At 28.9% G+C, this 12,454-nt stretch overlaps 2 protein-coding genes across 2 annotated transcripts; both read right to left on the reverse strand.

Moving 5' to 3' along the window:
- Nucleotides 1-167: 167 nt before the first annotated feature.
- LOC119600390 lies at nucleotides 168-2,054 on the reverse strand. Its single transcript, XM_037950578.1, has 2 exons — nucleotides 1,697-2,054; nucleotides 168-1,638 (listed from the first exon to the last, which is right to left on the reverse strand). Exons 1-2 carry the CDS (start codon nucleotides 1,846-1,848, stop codon nucleotides 1,179-1,181), a joined length of 612 nt encoding a protein of 203 aa, XP_037806506.1. The 5' UTR covers nucleotides 1,849-2,054; the 3' UTR covers nucleotides 168-1,178.
- A 5,791-nt stretch (nucleotides 2,055-7,845) lies between these two features.
- Nucleotides 7,846-8,966, reverse strand: LOC119600379. The gene has a single exon (XM_037950564.1). The coding sequence runs from the start codon at nucleotides 8,816-8,818 to the stop codon at nucleotides 8,000-8,002; it is 819 nt and encodes a 272-aa protein (XP_037806492.1). The 5' UTR covers nucleotides 8,819-8,966; the 3' UTR covers nucleotides 7,846-7,999.
- Nucleotides 8,967-12,454: the final 3,488 nt, after the last annotated feature.

The following is a 12,454-nucleotide window of genomic DNA, read 5'->3' on the forward strand; positions in this document are numbered from 1 at the left end:
AAGTTTTATAGGAATCAAAAATTATTTACTAACTACTATGAGATTCAGTCCATAATTTACGCTATTCTCTATATCATCCTTCTTAAAGAAAACCAGTTTATTGTCAATATTTACCTGTTTTACTTTATTTTAAAAAAGTATTCCATGATATCATACTCAATTGAAGATTTTACAAACTACACACTGTGTATTTTCTAGACGTTGATGTACAAAGTGTTTGATATTTCTTTTTACATGACTAATTAATGAAAAAGTACTGTACATACATATCGTCATTTGAAATGCAAAAAGGCGTAACAACCAAAAAATTTAAAATCGACTTTTTGATTGAAAATGGTCCACTGCGTCAAAATACATGTTGTTAAAAATTTTTAAAAACCTATTGTCGAAAATACCGACTTTATTGAAGTGAAATTCAAAAGGGCGAAACAACAAATTTAGTCATTTCCACAAGTAACAAAGTCCTAAAAAGCAACATAATAGACAATGTCTGACGGTACAGTTACATATATTCAAATGTGTTTATAGATCTTGGGATACAAAACATGTAAGATAATGTCGTTTTTATAACAAAAATATCATTCATTTTATTTAGTTTTTTGTCTCTCCTGTATGTTGGGTAGTCATTCCAATTATCTTGTATAGCTAGGGGTGCGTTCTTGTTCTTTCAACTTTTTATGGTAGGGATACTTTGGTGTAGATTGTTTTTCTTGACTGGTTTTGTTGAACTTCCATTATTAATCTTTTGGCGTTTTGAGATAGGATTTAAATTTTGGCGGTACAACTTTTAATATTTTTTTCAAAATTATTTTAAAATTTATTTTATTATTAATAAGTTATTTTTTATTTTTAATTATTTGTTATATGATTATATTTTTTATATATAAATTCTTTTTTAAGTAGAAATTTGTAACCGATTATGTCCAATAGGCTAGGTTGATTTGGAAATAAATTAAATTAAATGAAATTAAAAAATTTTTAAAAGTGTTGTTACGCCTTTTTGCATTTCTGGTGACGCTATGTTTATTGATGGGAGTATGAAATTTTTATATATTGATCTACAATATACATATGTATGTAGTTATTTTTACAAAATGAATTGCTTACTAAAAAACAGTTATTTTTATTTTATATGCGCCAGTCTTTCTAGCCTCTAAAAACACAAATCTTTGTGATTTCTAACGAGATTCCACTGAATTAGCTACAATACCATCTGTCTGTAAGGATGATGACGCTGACGAAGGGAATAATGCAGCTGCTTCAGGTATACTGGCTATTTCGTCCATATTGACAATTCTTGGTTTTTCTTCGTCACTCACATTTGATTTGGTTAGTTTATAGAATGCAGTATCGCTGTGCGTAATATTAACAATACTGCCCGTAAGGGGAAGTGTTTGTAATAATTCCGAAGCACTGCTTATGGCACCAATGTTAACGGGGGCGATGCCGGTCAAAACTTGACCACTTACATTGGTTTGTATGGGCAGGGGAATGTTGCCTAAATCGATGTGACTTTCATTAGTGTGGGCATCAAAGAAGGTTAAATCCACACGTTCTTGACTCTCAAAGCTGGTAGTATCATTGTCGTCCACTTCAGTTAAAATTCCAATTTCATAGACAACAGCCTTTACCACATATCTGTGTGGAAATGAATTTAATTTTGGGTAGAAGGTGATAGTTTATATATTTGACTTACAAATTTTTAGGAGAATCATTAATACTAGCTCGCAAATCCTCAATGGTATCATTATCAATACCCGAACTGGCTTCTAGTACTGGTAGAGACCAACAAAATGCGGCCAATGTGGCTATTGTATACCACAAAGCAATAACCTGAATAGTTTTCATTTTCACTTTAATACAATAAATTTCTTACAAAAAAAAAAAAAAACAATTTTGTTTTCACTCCAATGTTACAAATACAATAATCCTTTGTAGTTTTCTAAAATTACACTTTTGCTACGAGCTTTTACGATTTAAGTTGATTTTTGTTGTTCTTATTGCATCAGTACCAGACTGAAACGCGAAATTATTTGAGCTCTAATAAAACTTTAAACAATCTTTTATAGGATCTGTCGAATTTTGTATTGATTTTCTGCTTTCGAGTATCTGTGTATATTATAAATATTACCGATACAACCGCATGTAATTAACATCAATATTGTTAATTGCCAATCTGGTATTAAATTGTTGTGTAGCTGTAGAGAAGTTCAGAGAAAAAGTGCTAGATTTGGAGGCTATTAATTTGATGATTATTTTTAATTTGTAGAAATGTGTTAATTAATTGTGCTCGTTTTGGAGCGTGTTTCCTAGCACCGGCAACAGTACTACTTAAGCGCTATGAATTTTAGAATCTTAATGTCATCGTAAAGACAATTACATTTTAAAATCAATTATTTTTAAATCTTCCCACCTCATTACCCATGTCTAATAAAAATTTTAAATTTTTTTTTACATATGTACACACTACATATGTATGTGTGTACATTAGACCGACTCACAAAAAATGGTGTTTGAGTTACCCCCCTCAAAATATTCGCTGTTATGTAATATGAAGTTACCCAAAATATTTTGGTTTTAGTGTTGTCCGTTTTCAAGAAAATATCCTATTGGGAACACGATTTTTCATGTTCAATTCAATATTTTACCTTCTTCAAACAATCTTTGGTTTGTTTTATGATGTTTCCCAAAATATTTTTTGGTCTTTCGTGAGCTGGACCGGATACAAAAAAGTCCCTTTTTAGTTATTTTTTAAATTTTACAGTTTTTTTTCTTAAACAAAATAAACAATATGTGGCATAATTTGAAAGGGTTTTTGAAGCCATGTCTATTGGTGTGCAAAAGTTGTAAAACTGTGCATACATTTTATTTATATTTATGAAAAAACTAAAAATTTTTAATTTTTTGGACTATGACAATTATAAGCAGACGGTTATTTATGATATATATGATATATATCATTGGTCGCGGGTTTAAATTTTAAACCCGCGTTTGAAAGAGGTTTTAAACTTTAAAATCCCTTTCAAACGAAACCCCATATTGGATATATTGTTTCAAAACAAAACTAACATTTTAAAAAATAATTAAAAAAATACCTTTTTTACTTTGGTCCAGCTCACGAGCGGCCATCGGTAGACTTAAAATATTTTGGGAATCATGGTAAATTTTTAGAGGGGTAACAAAAACACGTTTTTGCTTTCCATACAGAGTGAGTCGGTCTAATGTACATACATACATACATACATACATACATACATACATACATACATACATACATACATACATACATACATACATACATACATACATACATACATACATACATACATACATACATACATACATACATACATACATACATACATACATACATACATACATACATACATACATACATACATACATACATACATACATACATACATACATACATACATACATACATACATACATACATACATACATACATACATACATACATACATACATACATACATACATACATACATACATACATACATACATACATACATACATACATACATACATACAATGCGTTGTCACAATGACAACGGTGGTTGTCAAAATTATAGCTGGGTGTTAATTAAATTATATACACATCCGTTGTCTAAATGTTAACAAACGTGGTAATCTCACTTTTGACAATTTCGGTACATTTTTACCGGTTTTTCCCATCTGTGTACTTGTTTTATGTTTCATTTGGCAACAACAACATGTTTTTTATTGTTTTGTTATTTCTAAAGTAATGGTAGAGTCGGAAAATATAAAATACAATCAAACTCGCTTATAACGAGCTCGGTTATAACGATTTTCCGATATTTTAGTAACTTTTTTCATACAAAAAACATCTCTTATAACGAACACGGTTATAACAAATCCTCGAACCCATTTTATACAATTTTTCTTTTTTTATAAAGAACTTCAAAATTATGTGTAAGATTCAGCTTTTTTTGAAAAAAACTTAAATTTGTCAAGAAAAATATAAACAAATAAAATCCATGGCGGTATTTTGTAAAGAAAGTGAAATTAATTATAATTCGTATTCTTTTGCGGAAAATGACACTTTATTTTTTGAACTACAAAAACTTCAATCATCTTTCGTGTTTATAAAAAACCGACTTTTGGAAAAACCGGAAAATTGACCATTTTCGCTTCTTTGGATGTTCTTTTTTTGCTGGGTAACTAACAAATTTGACTGGTCCCCCAGAGTACGTTATAAACGGGTTTGATTAAAATTTTATAAAATCAAACTTATTTTAAACACACTATGGTGAAGGGTATATAAGATTCGACAAAACCGAATACAGAACTCTTACTTCATTTTATTTTTAAAACTATGGAAATTTACCAAAATCAAAAAGTATAATTTCACACTTTACATTGCTGTTGGAATTATCATTCAATTTCGTTTTACTAGATTGAACTAATTATAACCACATCCCAATTGTTTATTGACAACATCGAAACAAAAACCAACTTCATACATATCGCTCATTTACTACATGACTGGCATATTTGAGTAATAACCGTTTTGAGAACAAGGAAAAAATGACACCCACACCGTTAATAACACTGGGATACAAAACAAAGAAAAAACAAGCAAGAGCGTCATATTCGGCTATGCTGAATCTCTTTCGTGCTCTTTCGAAGGGGACCTTATATGGAAGGTAGGGTTTATTATGGACCGATTCTCATTAAATTCAGTAGAGCGATTTTGGCTTGTATGAAACATTTTTGTGCCGAATTTCATCGCTGTACTCGTATTTTTAAGCCAATAATGAGCGTTAAAGTCATTTTATGAAGGCACCTTATATGAGGGGTAGGGTCAATTATTGACCGATTCTGATTAAATTCGGTAGAGAGATTTTGTCTCGTAATAACCTTACTTATGTCGTATTTCGTTATGACTGTTAAAGCTGTATTTCGGGGGCCACTTGTATGGAGGCTATGCGAAATCGTATATCGATATTGGTCATTTACAATACCAAACAAACCTTACCTATATGTATATAAAGAATGTTTGTGGAAAATTTTAGCTCTTCAGCTCTTTCCGTTCGAACCATATCGTACTTTCAACGGACATGGTTAGATGGTCTTTGAATTTAATAAGGATCCAGAATATAATCAGCAAAACTCGGTAATGGGTTGTACTTCCATAACCACTTACTTTTCAATGACTACTACTTACCGTCTGCGTTACTTAGAAGTACTCTAGTAATGACTTTCTTATAATCTGATATAGAAGTACATACTTTATTTATGGGTTTTTCATTTTGTTTGCACATTTTATTTAATTGCGTGTAAGGAATTGTGTTTTACAAAAAAGAAAACAAAATTAGATTTGTATGTGAAAACCATTATTTGGCGCACAATAAAATAGATAAGCAGTGGTGCAGTCAGTAGAACATTTGACTAACAAAACGAACTCCCAGGTTCATATTCTAGCTGACTCTTTTTATTATTGAAAAATAAAACAACTTACTAAACAAATTCTTTGTAAGAGAAACTGCACGTATTACAATTTTTTAAACGATAGATTTTTTGTTTGTTGGGGTATATATTTGTTCAATTTAATATTGTTTATTAATAATCCAAATATACATACATACATTTGTGGACATCGAATTAAGTTATTCTTATTGTAACACGTTTAACTTATTTATTCCAAAAAATTAATGCTGATGAAATCTTTAACAGAATTAACTAATACATATTTATTTACAATTTAGTCCATTTAATTTATTTGTGACAAAAAAGTGTGTCATTTTGCATTATTAAGAATAACATAATTCGATGTCCATAACTGTATTTGTTAATTTTCGACATTTAAATGGAAAGCAATTTTGTTCAAATCGGTGACAATGGGAAAAATCTTTTAAATATAAAATGGAATTCCTCAATACTACAAATTCACTTCCAAATTATTTCCAAAAAAGGACATAAAAATTACTTTTTGAGAATGACTTTAGAAGTATTGAATTTGGAATCAAATGAAAAGGACATTCCTCCTATGACAAACCTGTGTTAAAATCATCGCTTCTGCAGGTCTTTTTCAGTACTTCGCTTCTTTGGAAGATCATTTTTTGCTGGGAATGTAAGTAAAATTGTTTGCAAAATTAAAGAGTGATGGATTATTTAAAAAAAATTGTGAAACTGATTCACTTTTATTAGAATCATCCATATTTTTTCATTAATTGCACGAAATAATTTTTAAGCGCAATTTTGAATTTAAAATTGGAAAAATCGTTCATTGAGCAAACGAATGATCAAAAATTTTGAATAGACGTTGGAAGAAATTGTGACTAGAATTTGGATTAGTCTGACTCTAGGCATATACCGGCAGATAGAGAAGCAGATGAAAAAATTACCACTACACACACACTATTGGCATTTTTTCATTGAAATTGCACTGAAAAAATATTTGGCTATTTTCAATTTTAAAGATAAAATTGCAGTAATATAAAATGCGAATATAAATAAACTAAATAAAATCAATCAACATAACTATGATAATTTTTTCACATAGAAACAACATTTTAAATTAAAATGTACAAAAAAAGTATTAAATAAGAATAAGTCATACTTTCTTTTTCATGCATTGTAGAAAATTATTTAGGGTGTACGTTGTTTTTGTAAATTATGCTCCTGTTTTTAAAGTTGTGCATTTGTATTTTCAAATTGTGTTTATAATTTCTGAAACAAAGTGGCAATTCACACAGGGAAACTTTTGATTTTGTGTGTGAGATAAAGAGATGGTTGATATTTCATTCTCTTTCTCTCACAAAAATCAAAAGTTCCCCAAAAACAGCTTCCCTGTGTGAACCGGCACAAAGTAACAGCTCTGTATACTTTGTGAAGCAAATATAATATACATATGTAATCTTAAGAGTAGTATATTGTCTAGTTTTTTGGTTATGTGGCCCAGTTATTTTCAGTCTCTGGTAAAAAGAGGTAAAAGTTGGTTTATTTTGCGAAATTCGCAAAATTAGTTATGTATATCCCTAATGTACATACGTCCTAGACAGAACTCTAATATATAGACTAGTTTATTATACATATTAGTCTTTTGTCTAGTTTATAAACTACTTTATAGTCTAGTCCATAGGGATACAATATACTGTTTAGTGTATGGAACAATCTATTGACTCAATGGACTTGTTTCTTGACTAATATATGGGCTAATACAAATGAACTATTAATTTTTAAAGTTATATGAGTCCGCTTTCCAAATTTTATGGAATCATTTAATATTCAAAATAATACATTTAAAATCTAAACAGTTCATAGTTTGAATAGTACATCCAGGTTTACGGAATGACGCCGGTTTGATAGTTTTGCTTCATATTAATATAAATTTTAATTTGTTAAAATGTACATTTTTTTGCTATTTTGTCCATTTTTAAAATTATATTTGCCATCCCTGCATTAATCCTAATAAGGCTTAAATTAGCTTTTTCATACTTAACGTATCAGTACTTGAATCAAGTATTTCGTACTTCGTTTAAGGAAAGCCGTACTTACCATACTTCTGAAATGGCTCAATACTTTTTTGAGTGTATTATAAAATGTTGATCACATGATTTAGTTAATATTTGTGAATTTTGCTTATTTTATTTTTTTAATTATTTGCTAATTAAGTAATAATGACATGATAAAAACTGAATGCCTTTTCATAAATAATATATGTACATATCGTCACCTGAAACGCATGTATGTATAACTTTGTATTTTACAGTAAATCTGGTAGTGTATGCATTTTTCGGGAACACATTCAATATGACTTTTTCCCAATTGTGCTTTGCTTAAAAATTAGAAAAATTTAAAGCCATTTGTAAAAATACCGTATTTAAAAGTATTTTTTTTATTGTGTGTTTAATAGATACATATACATATATTTGTATTGTTGAGATAAATCACTATAGGAGATTTGAGATAATGTGTTTATAGTAAAATAAATTATGTTAATAAGGTCTTTTAATTAAACTCGAGCTGAGAGTATAATAGGCTCTGCCTCTATTTCAGCTACTTTTTCCTTTAACTCCTCTTCGGCCTCCTTTAGCTGTTCAATATTTTTGGGAGTTGTAGCAGGTTCTAAAACAGTTTCGGTTAATTTCTTTGTTGTGGTGGTAGACGTAGAAATGGGCGTAGTAGAATTGATCGCTAAAGAGTTGGTAGATGATTCCGGTAGTGCTGTCGCTAAACTTGTGATTTCAGTTTTTGATATTGTAATTTTAGTAATTTCATGATCTTTGCTCTCATTTTCATTTTTTCTAGTACGTTTTAATTCAAAAATGGGTATTAATGCTATACCTCCAGTATGGGGTTGTATGGCGATACGATCAATAACGATATGAGTTGGTGCTCCGCTGGACTGTTCATTTGTCTCTGTAGACAAAATTTTGCTCGATTCCGTAGTTGTCGTCATAGTTGACGTGGTTGTTGTAAGTTCACTATTCGTTTCTTCTTTTCTCTGTTTGATGTCAGAATTTTTTTTGACTTCAATTTCCGGTATACTAACATCTTTATCCGCTAAGACTTTGTTAAGACTTAAGGCTGAACCAAACATGTTTTTTTCGAAATCCCCTATTAAAGAACTTAGTGCAATTTGTTTTAACTCCCCATCGGAATTATCTTCAAAAATACGTCTCTTAACAACAATACTCTCTTTAGACGAAGGAGCCAATTGGGCTTTCCTTAGTAAGTCAGCAAGAATATAATTATCTTCAACTGGTACTGGATTTGATAACACCATTGTCATTATTAAACAAAAGAAGCCGAGTACTTTTAATGAGTTCATTTTAAAACTACTTGTATTATTCGCTCAACTTTTGGCTTGTGACTTAATGCGCCGAGGGAAACTTATAAATTAACTTGATTTTTTTCTCACTGATAGACTTTAAAAGTTTTTTTATAAATCAAATAATGGTTGTGATTTGTTGTTCTCATTTTTTTCGGAGAAAAGCTTTTGTTTGATATTTAAATGCGTTCGAGCTAAAGGTGTGAATTTGTATTTATAGAACTTAAATTTTAACTGTCGAAAAATTTGTTTTTAACTTGTGGTTATACACAATTATGTTTACTTAAATAATGTAATCGTATTTTTAAGGCAAATCTTGCAATTTAATACATTTAACATCAAAATTTGGCAATAACGTACACCTTATTGTTATGGAAATGTATGTATGTATATTAAAAAAAACAACACGTCACCTGAAATGCAATGGGCGTAAGAAACAAAAAATCGAAAATTGACTTTTGTATTTACAATGCACTGTAGTTCAAACTACCAGTTTTCCTGTGCGAAATTCAAATTTTTGAACAGTGAATATAATTTATTTTTTGATATCATCCTATTACACCGTCCGACAAAAAGAGAAAAAAATCGTTAGACATGAACCGGATGATATACGTCAGATACTATAAATTTAAAGGAGAAAATCTGCGTTTTTAGTTTTTCATTTCGTGATCCTGTGACCTTTTAAAAATACTTCAAAGTTTTAAAAAGTAAATTTTTCAAAAAATATTTTAAAAAGGAGCAGTTTTTATCAATTAAATTTATAGTTTCAGATGTATATCATTCGGTTCGTGTCTAATTTTGAGTGTCGGACGGTGTTACCAATACACCAATATATTCAAATTCGCAATAGGTTTTTGCGAAATGCTAAACACTGTTCTACTGCACGCAGTCAAAGGTCATCATTTCAAAATATTTACAAAATTTCTTTTGTAGAGTCTATATTTTATCATTATTTTTAACCGTTGATTCTGGAAAGTGTGTAAATAATTTTCAATAACTGTCAAAAGGATAGCACTAAGAGGCGTCAGTAGTTTATATATATTAATGTAAATGGTTGGAAATAATATTCCTTCACTTCGAAAAAGACAATATTTAAAATAACCTTGAAAAAATTGAATTTGATTTAGAAGTTTAACTTCATGAAAGCTTTTAAGAAAATGTTAACGTTTGTTAAACCTGAAATAAGAAGAAATAAATAACCTAAAATGTTGTGAATTAGTTTCACTTTACCCGAAATTGCGCATTTCTGCCCGTTTTGAGTAATTTAATATTTTCTAATTTGATTAAAGGACTATGCAAAGGTGTTTGCAAGGAATTACTGTATTTAAAGGCCCGATTTTTCGTAATTTCTTAGCAACAAAATGGAAAATTGCAGTAGGAAGGAAGAAAAAAAATTTTGTATTAAAACTGATTTATTATTTCGGGCAGTAGCAACCGCTGCTTGGAAGCAAAGACCCTCACGCTGGATATTAGTTCTAAAAAACTTTCGCGAGTCCGACAAGTCCTTCCAAAACGAAAAAAGTTGTGTTATGTAAGTCATCTTAATTGTAGACAAAGGGTTAAAAACCACCAAAGGGTTAATTTTCGCTTAAATTTTTCTAATATACCTATTTATGCCTATACTCCATCTTAGACTTTAAAGAGTTTCATTATTTTGTCGATCTTAATTTCGCACTGAAAAAGTTATGATTTGAACCAATGTGCAATGGTATGTAAATTTTAATGTTATTTTTTAAAAGAAATGATTTTTTAAATAAATGTTTCTAGCTAAAGTGCGAGTACTTTGAGTTAAATATTATGTACATACTTTTATTTTGTAACAAAAAAATACAAGCAATTTTTTTACTTAAAGTACTTGCACGTTATTTAAATTGTCATCGATATTATTTCTTGTTTTTTTTAATTTTATATTATTAATGGATTCATTCTTTCATTCTTCTAACAAAAATGTAGACGTGTTTTCATACATATTGGTATGTTTATCAATACTATTTTAAATAATTCATTTACGGAATATTTTCACTTTAATAACGGCAATAGTTAAAAACCCCAAAAACAAATATCGAAAGCCTATATTAAAAAAGTGCTAACTGAATCTTGGGTAATCTTGGTTTGATCGCATAGGATTCCTCAATGCATGATCCACATCTGGTATAAACTTGAAACAAAAAACGAAACTTTCGTTAACGTAAACTATTTGTATGAAGAATACTGGAAATTTTTTGAATATTTCAATTTTTGAAATTTTTCCATAGAAATTTTTTTGTCTTTTTTGTTTTATAAAATGAGACCATTCATTTTTTTTTTCGTTTATCATACAAAAATTTACAACCACTGAACACCTTTACAACATTGTTTTTTTCAGTTTTAGGGTCTCATTCGGTTTAGTATGTATAGATTGAAAGCAATTAATAATATAATTACAGTAGTTTTCGCTCATAGTCCACAACTACATTTGCACAATTTTTGTGGACTATAAGCGAATTAGGACTAAGTATAACCATTTAAGCCATTTTATGGACTATAACTGAATCCTGATCTAATACACATTTTGAACTATATACAAAGTATGTATGTATTTTCTTCAATAAAACTACCTTTTAACAAAATAAAAGTTTATTTAAAATAAATCAAATATTGATTTAAATAAAATCAATAGTTTAAACAAAAACTTTTACATAATATTATTTATTGTAATTCAAATGCTTTAAAAACTTATTGTAATAAAAAAACAAAAAAAAAACTTAAAGTATGAGATCCATTTTAAGGCCCGTATTCAGAAATAAGAATGTAAAACAACATTTAAACTTTTATATGAAAAACAATAACAAAAATTGAGTATTTTCATACAAAATTTTAAAAATTGTTTTCTTTTCTTCATTCTGAATTCGGGCATAAGTATTTGGATGACTAAATCAAACACACGATAGATATAAATTTCTATATGAAATAAATTGCGAATTGTTGAACATTTTTAAAATAATTCTGTAATCTTAGATTGTTTCTTTTTTAAAGAATTTACAATAAATGATTCTATTTTTATTTTTATTAAAAAAACGGGGCGGACTATATGAAATATTTTTTTTATTCAATATTAGTTATGCATGCAAAGAAAATTTGGCATTTAAACGAAAATGGACTATAGGCGAAGTGGACTTAAGAACAAATAATTTGTATGAAATTCGAAAAAAAACCTGCAAGTGAGTAGGGTTGTTTTGGCATACATCCGTTTTTGGCCTTTAAGCGGAATGGACTATAAGCAAAAAGTGTCAAATACAAACCCTGTTGCTAGATCGTTTACTATGGAACGATCGTGAACAAATTCAACATAAGTCTGCTTTTAGTGGCCAAGAATCATACTTCAAAGTATCGTTAAGATTAGTCCAAATTTGACTCCAGTTCCCATATAACAATTACTCAACTAAACTAATATAAGCTTGAAAAAGTATTGTTTATTATATAACCCATCTATCAAATTTAATGTGGATCAGACCATTTGACCTCAGCCCACATCACCTTTAACATTTATAATTGACTTACAAATATTTTAATAGTGATAATTGACACCACTATAAGGTATTAAAAACAATGTATGAATTTTATTTTTATAAAATTGTTTGACTAAAATTATATTAA

Source organism: Lucilia sericata, unplaced genomic scaffold, assembly GCF_015586225.1.
Source record: "Lucilia sericata isolate MDLA Ls3-8-SP2 unplaced genomic scaffold, ASM1558622v1 Contig000112F_arrow, whole genome shotgun sequence".
NCBI lineage: Eukaryota > Metazoa > Arthropoda > Insecta > Diptera > Calliphoridae > Lucilia > Lucilia sericata.

What these genes read in the sequence shown, in the direction of transcription:
- LOC119600390 (XM_037950578.1), bottom strand. Translation starts at nt 1,848, where the DNA reads ATGAAAACTATTCAGGTTATTGCTTTGTGGTATACAATAGCCACATTG. An exon ending in AATGATTCTCCTAAAAATTT is followed by an intron (nt 1,639 to 1,696) that starts GTAAGTCAAATA and finishes ATTTCCACACAG; the next exon opens with ATATGTGGTAAAGGCTGTTG.
- LOC119600379 (XM_037950564.1), bottom strand. Translation starts at nt 8,818, where the DNA reads ATGAACTCATTAAAAGTACTCGGCTTCTTTTGTTTAATAATGACAATG.